At 55.4% G+C, this 8,048-nt stretch overlaps 1 protein-coding gene across 1 annotated transcript; it reads right to left on the reverse strand.

Moving 5' to 3' along the window:
• Positions 1-5,566: 5,566 nt before the first annotated feature.
• Positions 5,567-7,825, reverse strand: LOC121270995 (adenosine receptor A2b-like). The gene is made up of 2 exons (XM_041176681.1): positions 7,500-7,825; positions 5,567-6,290 (listed from the first exon to the last, which is right to left on the reverse strand). Exons 1-2 carry the CDS (start codon positions 7,823-7,825, stop codon positions 5,567-5,569), a joined length of 1,050 nt encoding a protein of 349 aa, XP_041032615.1.
• Between the last annotated feature and the right edge of the window lie 223 nt (positions 7,826-8,048).

The raw sequence follows: 8,048 nt of genomic DNA on the forward strand, positions 1-8,048 counted from the left end.
GAGAGGGAGGGAGGGGGGGAAGAGAGGGAGGGAGGGGGGGGAAGAGAGGGAGGGAGGGGGGGGAAGAGAGGGAGGGAGGGGGGGGAAGAGAGGGAGGGAGGGGGGGGAAGAGAGGGAGGGAGGGGGGGGAAGAGAGGGAGGGAGGGAGGGGGGGGAAGAGAGGGAGGGAGGGGGGATGAGAGGGAGGGAGGGGGGTGGAAGAGAGGGAGGGAGGGGGGGATGAGAGGGAGGGAGGGGTGGGATGAGAGGGAGGGGGGGGAAGATAGGGAGGGGGGGGAAGAGAGGGAGGGAAGGGGGGTGGAAGAGAGAGAGGGAGGGAGGGGGGGACGAGAGTGAGCGAGGGAGGGGGGGAAGAGAGTGAGGGAGGGAGGGAGGGGAAGACAGTGAGGGAGGGAGGGCGGTAGGATAGTGAGGGAGGGAGGGGGGGAAGAGAGTGAGGGAGGGAGGGGGGAAGGAAGAGAGGGAGGGAGGGGGGGAAGAGAGGGAGGGAGGGGGGGAAGAGAGGGAGGGAGGGAGGGAGGGGGGGAAGAGAGGGAGGGAGGGAGGGGGGGAAGAGAGGGAGGGAGGGAGGGGGGTGAAGAGAGGGAGGGAGGGAGGGGGGGTGAAGAGAGGGAGGGAGGGAGGGGGGGTGAAGAGAGGGAGGGAAGGAGGGGGGGTGAAGAGAGGGAGGGAAGGAGGGGGGGTGAAGAGAGGGAGGGAGGGAGGGGGGGTGAAGAGAGGGAGGGAGGGAGGGGGGGTGAAGAGAGGGAGGGAGGGTGGGGGGGTGAAGAGAGGGATGGAGGGTGGGGGGTGAAGAGAGGGAGGGGGGTGAAGAGAGGGAGAGAGGGGGGGTGAAGAGAGGGAGGGAGGGGGGGTGAAGAGAGGGAGGGAGGGGGGGTGAAGAGAGGGAGGGAGGGGGGCAAGAGAGGGAGGGAGGGGGGCAAGAGAGGGAGGGAGGGGGGCAAGAGAGGGAGGGAGGGGGGCAAGAGAGGGAGGGAGGGGGGCAAGAGAGGGAGGGAGGGGGGCAAGAGAGGGAGGGAGGGGGGCAAGAGAGGGAGGGAGGGGGGCAAGAGAGGGAGGGAGGGGGGCAAGAGAGGGAGGGAGGGGGGCAAGAGAGGGAGGGAGGGAGGGGGGCAAGAGAGGGAGGGAGGGAGGGGGGCAAGAGAGGGAGGGAGGGAGGGGGGCAAGAGAGGGAGGGAGGGGGGCAAGAGAGGGAGGGAGGGGGGCAAGAGAGGGAGGGAGGGGGGCAAGAGAGGGAGGGAGGGGGGGTGAAGAGAGGGAGGGAGGGGGGCAAGAGAGGGAGGGAGGGGGGCAAGAGAGGGAGGGAGGGGGGCAAGAGAGGGAGGGAGGGGGGCAAGAGAGGGAGGGAGGGGGGCAAGAGAGGGAGGGAGGGGGGCAAGAGAGGGAGGGAGGGGGGCAAGAGAGGGAGGGAGGGGGGCAAGAGAGGGAGGGAGGGGGGCAAGAGAGGGAGGGAGGGGGGCAAGAGAGGGAGGGAGGGGGGCAAGAGAGGGAGGGTGGGGGGCAAGAGAGGGAGGGTGGGGGGCAAGAGAGGGAGGGTGGGGGGCAAGAGAGGGAGGGTGGGGGGCAAGAGAGGGAGGGAGGGGTGCAAGAGAGGGAGGGTGGGGGGCAAGAGAGGGAGGGTGGGGGGCAAGAGAGGGAGGGAGGGGGGCAAGAGAGGGAGGGAGGGGGGCAAGAGAGGGAGGGAGGGGGTCAAGAGAGGGAGGGAGGGGGGCGAGAGGGAGGGAGGGGGGCAAGAGAGGGAGGGGGGTGAAGAGAGGGAGGGAGGGGGGTGAAGAGAGGGAGGGAGGGGGGGTGAAGAGAGGGAGGGAGGGGGGGTGAAGAGAGGGAGGGAGGGAGGGAGAGGTAGGGGGGGAGGGAGGGGGGAAATCTCTGTCGAAAATTCATACGGACTCGAAACGTCAACTGTTTCTCTTCACAGACTCTAGCAGAACCGGTGAATAATTCCATTATTTTCTGAGAGTGATCTATTCCCCCGCCCCCCCAAAGATTGGTGAGATCAAGAGTGATTCTCCGCCCCCCTGGGTCAGATGGTACTTGCTCGGTATAAAGTTCGCTGTTTCCCGGATCCAGACTGAGCGACTCCTTACTGGGAAAACGTCATATCATCTTACTTCAGATGTCGAGTAACGGTCACAGTGCCCGCGGAGAAGGTGGGGAGGCGGCCATCTTGGCAAAGGTACTGAGTTACAGTCACGGGCGGCGGTTTCCACGGAGGAGGTGGGGAGGTGGCCATCTTTGCAAAGGTACTGAGGGACCGTCACGGGCGGCGGTGCCCGCGGAGGAGGTGGGGAGGCGGCCATCTTCGTAAAGGTACTGAGTAACCGTCACGGTTGGCGGTGCCCGCGGAGCAGATGAGGAGGCGGCCATCTTCGTAAAGGTACTGAGTGGGCCCCGGGGAAGCCATTTCGGTGAAGGGAATAATAGAGCAGCAGCAACAACAACAACTTTCCGGCAACAACATTCCAACAAGAACCACAGCATCCGTCCACAGCAACATATTTCTATCGCAACAACTTTCCAACAACGTCTTACCAAGAACAATTGCAACAAGTTTCTAGCAACAATAACCTTCCAACAACAAGGTTATAACAACTTTCCCTCATCAACAACTTTTTAACAATAACAACTTTCTAACAATTGTCTAACAACAAGCTTCTAACAGAAATAACATCCCAACAACTACTTTTTAACAACAGTTGTCTAACAACAACTTTCCAGCAACAATGTTCCCTCAGCATCAACAACTTTTTAAAATTTAGAACATTAACTTTCCAACAACAACCCTCTCAAACCTCTTGTCTGTCTGTCTCTCTCTCCATTTGTAAAAACCTAGGTATTAGAACCACAAAATGGTTCCTGAAGGATGCCATTCGGCCCGTCATGTCTTCGCTGGTTCTCCGTAGGGACAATTTATTGAGTGCCATGCCCCTGCCTTCTCCCAGTTGCCCTGCACATTCTTCCTTTTCAGGTAATAACCCAGTTGCCTTTTGAATGCCTCAATTGAGCCTGCCTCTGCCACACTTTCGGGCAGCACATTCCACAGACTGATCAATCGCTGTGTTAAAAGAGTTTTTGTCGCTATTGCTTCATTTATATTTCCTTGGGAGAGATGGTGGCGTAGGTGCAATGTCACTGGACGTGTATTCCAGAGGCTCCATAAATTCAAATCCCACCTTGGTAGCTGGTGGAATTGAAATTCAATTAATAAATCTGGTAAGTAAAGCTAGTCTCAATAATGGTGACTGCAAATCCAACATCGGTTGTTGTATAAACCCATCTGGCTCAAAAGGCCCTTCAGGGAGGGAAATCTGCTGTCCTTACCTGGTCTGGCCTACTTGTGACTCCAGTCCCAACGGCAATGTCATTGACTCTTAACTGCCCTCTGAGAAGGCCAAGGAAGCCACTCAGTTCTAGGGCAATTAGGGATGGGCAACAAATGCAGAACTCGGGGACACCATCTTAAATGGGAGACTCCTTATTTTTAAACTGAGTTGAGGAGGAATTTCTTCTTTCAGAAGGTTGTTGGGCTTTGGAATTCCCTTCCCCAGAGACCAGCGGAGGCTGGGTCATTAAATACATTCAAGGCTGAGTTAGACAGATTTTTGATCGAGAAGGGGGTCGAGGGTTATGGGGACAGACGGGAGAGTGGACTTAAGGCCACAATCAGATTAGCCATGGTCTTAGCAATGGTGGAGCAGGCTCAAGGGGATGAATGGCATTCACCTGCTCCTATTACATATGTTCTTTTGATTGTATGTGTCTTAGTGTCATAGTTTGATCTATAATGCTCCTGCGAAGCACCTTGGGACGTTTCATTACATTATAAACTGTTCCTGTTACAAGATGCCCAAATTTTCTTGCTGTGAAAAAATGGTTGAAGAGAATCAGGACACCAAAGACAAGGGCAGTGATAGAAAATAGCGATTATTATTGACACCGCACAGCTCCTGGAATTGTTGTCTCATTAAAACACAGAGAAAAAACACAGGGTTCCATTTTTAAAAATTTAATCTCACAATGTACACAAATAAAATGCAGCACAATTATCACAACTTACCCATGGCTGATTACATTTCCCATGGAAGGATAAACAATATCAAACACACCGTTCACTTTTCCTCTAAGGTACAAGTGAAAATACAGAGCAATTTCTGTTCATTACTTTAAGATTGCTTTGTCTTTGAAGTGTTGGTGGTGCCTCAGCTTCATGCATCTGGGGGTCATGAATTCCAATCCCACTCCAGAGACTTGAGCACAAAACCTAGACAGGCACTTCCCTCGTGCAGTACTGAGGGAGTGCTGCGCTGTCGGAGGGTCAGCGCTGAGGGAGTGCTGCACTGTCGGAGGGTCAGTACTGAGGGAGTGCTGCACTGTGGGAGGGCCAGCGCTGAGGGGTGCTGCGCTGTCGGAGGGTCAGCGCTGAGGGAGCGCTGCGTTGTCGGACGGCCAGCGCTGAAAGAATTCCTGGCTTTCCAATGATATGTTAAACCAAAAATCTATCTGCCCTCTCAGGTGGATGTAAAATTCCACAGCTACCGAAAGCAAAGGCAGGACACCCCAGTGTCTCGGGTCAATACTTATTGATTAACCAATGTCACGAAAACAGATGACCTGATCATTAACACTTTGGCATTGGTGGGACTTTGCTGTGGACTCCCAGGCTGCTATGACAATGACTGTACCTAAAAATGCAACAGACTCAAACTGAAGCCTTGGGTCATCTGACATTGTGAAAAGCAGTCTTATTTCATTGACATGCTGTTTACCCATCACCCCGCACTCAGTGACTCTCGGTCCAGCACTTGTAATATTCTCATACTTGTAATCAAACCCCTCCAGAGCCTCACTCCCTCCCTATCTCTGTAACCTCCTCCAGCCTCTACAACCCTCCCTATCATTGTAACCTTTTCCAGCCCCAACAACACTCCCTATCTCTTTAACCTCCTCCAGCACCTACAACCCTCCCTCTCTCTGTAACCTCCTCCAGCCCCTACAACCCTCCCTATCTCTGTAACCGCCTCCAACCCCTACAACCCTCCCTATCTCTGTAACCTCCTCCAGCCCCTACAACCCTCCCTATCTCTGTAACCTCCTCCAGCCCCTACAACCCTCCCTATCTCTGTAACCTCCTCCAGCCCCTACAACCCTCCCTGTCTCTGTAACCTCCTCCAGCGCCTACAACCCTCCCTGTCTCTGTAACCTCCTCCAGCGCCTACAACCGTACCTATCTCTGTAACCTCCTACAACCCTCCCTATCTCTGCCCTCCTGCCCACCATCACTACCTCCCCCCCCCTCCCCCCCCCTAATTTTCAATGCTCCACCATTGGAAGGTGTGAGGCCATGGAGCAACTTAGAAGCAAGGGCAAGAATCATTGCTGGACTGAGAGCCATTGTGGGCGAGTAAGCAAGGGGGTGGGGGGGTGCATGGGTCAACAAGAGTTAGTAGACGGGCAATAAAGTTTCTGTTGAGCTCAAGTTTATGGAGGGATGCGGACGAAGCAACCACCATATCAAGCTACCCGCACCAACGTTCGTCAGCCACAACGTCTTAACGCATCTCGACTGCTAGGGGCTCGTCACGTGAAACGCAGGGCCGACCTTCGACCTGGAGATGCAAGACTTGTACTTGGCGGCACACAGCACATGGCGGACAAAGACTGCCTTCAGTGCGGACCCGAAATCCTTTTTCCTCAGGGCGTAAACCATCGGATTGATGAGCGAATTCAGGTGCGAGAGGATCACCACCAGGTTCGCCAGCCAGGGCGGCAGGCTGCAGGCGGGGCAGAAGTACACCAGGCTGTTCACCACGTTGAGGGGCAACCAGCAGAAGCAGAAGAGACCCACCATCAGGAAGAGGGTCTTGGCGGTCTGGATCTCACTGCGCTTGGCTGACCTGAACTGCTGGTTGTTGAAGTACCTGCGGACGATCCGGAAGGAGTCGGTGTAAATCCCAAGCATGGCCGAGAGGGGCACGAGCGTGCAACAGAAAAACATGAAGTACACCATGTAGTTGAAGGAAATGACCCCGCGGAACGAACACGGGCCGATGGTCGTCCAGCTGTGATTGGCAGGTCTCGCGTCCTTGAAGGGTTGGGGGAAGAAGCCCAAGAGGGAGATCCTATCCCTCAGGATGGACCTCGCGGCAAGGAACGTGAAGTTGGGTGCCGAGGTGACAGACGTGTCCAAGCTGTTCCATCCCATTGCCGGGGTGAAGCCTACAATCAGGGCCGAGATCCAGCAGAGGGAGATCGCCACAGTGACACGCTTCTTGGTGACCAGGATGCTGTACCTGGGAAAGAGGTGAAAAAAAGAAATTGGTGCAAAGCCTGTTCGATGCTGGGGACATTAGAACGCTTCCTACTTGTATCCTCCAGTGCAGCTGCTGCATTCACTGTTCCCTTCAAAAAACAAGAAAGACTTGAGTCTATTCAACACCTTTCACCACCTCCGGATGTCCCAAAGTGCTTCACAGCCAATGAAATGCAGTGACTTGAGTGGCTTCGACAGTGCAGCACTCCCTCAGTACTGACCCTTCGACAGTGCAGCACTCCCTCAGTACTGACCCTCCGACAGTGCAGAACTCCCTCAGTACTGACCATCCAACAGTGCAGCGCTCCCTCAGTGCTGACCCTCCGACAGTGCATCACTCCCTCAGTACTGACCCTTTGATAGTACAGCGCTCCCTCAGTACTGACCCTCCGACAGTGCAGCACTCCCTCAGTACTGACCCTCCGACAGTGCAGCACTCCCTCAGTACTGATCCTCCGACAGTGCAGCACTCCCTCAGTACTGACCCTCCAACAGTGCAGCACTCCCTCAGTACTGACCCTCCGACAGTGCAGCACTCCCTCAGTACTGACCCTCCGACAGTGCAGTGCTCCCTCAGTACTGACCCTACGACAGTGCAGCACTCCCTCAGTACTGACCTTCCAACAGTGCAGCACTCCCTCAGTACTGACCTCTGACCAAAGTAGGACTGCCTTAGTACTGACCATCTGACAGTGCGACATTCCCTCAGTTCTGTCCCTTGGACAGTGCAGCACTCCCTCAGTACTGACCCTCCGACAGTGCAGCACTCCCTCAGTACTGACCCTCCAAAATGGCTGATCCCTTATCCTGAGACTCTGATCCCCTAGTTCTTGCTGAGCAATGGAAATTGGGGAACGCACAAGAAGAGCTCAGATACCTCAGAGGGTTGTAGGGGGCTGGAGGAGGTCACAGAGATAGGGAGGGAACGAGGAGGGGTTTGAAAGCAAAGATAAGACGTTTAGGAGCACGGGGGCTCAGTGGGCAACACGAGGGTTGGGGGTGGGGGGCTGATGGGCGAACGAGGCTTGTGTGGGTTCGGGCGCAGGAAGGAGAGTTTTGGACGAGCTGAACTTTGCGGAGATTGAAGATGGACTAAGGTAGCGTCAGAATGAACAGTCCAGCATGCTCAAGTCGACGTAAGATCAAAGGGGGTCGGGGGGGGGGGGGTGGTGGTGGTGAAAGGTTTTACCTGCTGGGCTGTCGGATTTTGAGGTGGGTGTTGATTGCGATGGCCAACAGCACGAAGACAGAGAACTGCGTCGTCATGAGTGGGAAGCAAGCCAGGAGCAGACAGCCGTAGAAGCTGACAGTGAGGTCCAAACTGAGTAAGATGGAGCATGGGACAGCCAGGGCCCCGACGCTTAGATCGGCCAAGGCAAGGCAGGCGATCAGGTAGTTGGTTAGTGTCCTCAGCTCTCGGTGTAAGTACACAGTCGCACAGACCAGCAGGTTTATACTAATGACACCAACAGCTAGGGCAACCTCCAAGGCAATGAAGACATTATCCACCCCCATTTAATCAGTTAACCCTTTCCGTCGCTAGGTCACTTTTTCCAACACTGGCTTTTTCTCCCAAGGGGTGCTGGTAAGGAAGGCTCTGTTGCTGGCTACTCTCTTGCTGTCTCTAAATGGAAAGTAACAGGAGGTTGGTATATCAGCGCGCTTTACATGCTGATAACCAGACAGGTACATCGAAAAGTACAGGTGCGGGGGGTGGGGTGGGGTGTTCACAGGAGCT

The sequence above is a fragment of the Carcharodon carcharias genome, chromosome 29, assembly GCF_017639515.1.
Source record: "Carcharodon carcharias isolate sCarCar2 chromosome 29, sCarCar2.pri, whole genome shotgun sequence".
NCBI classification, from domain to species: domain Eukaryota; kingdom Metazoa; phylum Chordata; class Chondrichthyes; order Lamniformes; family Lamnidae; genus Carcharodon; species Carcharodon carcharias.

Coding starts and splice junctions, on each gene's coding strand:
- LOC121270995 (XM_041176681.1), bottom strand. CDS start 7,825: ATGGGGGTGGATAATGTCTTCATTGCCTTGGAGGTTGCCCTAGCTGTT. Junction 6,291..7,499: donor AAAATCCGACAGCCCAGCAG/GTAAAACCTTTC, acceptor CCTCTTTCCCAG/GTACAGCATCCTGGTCACCA.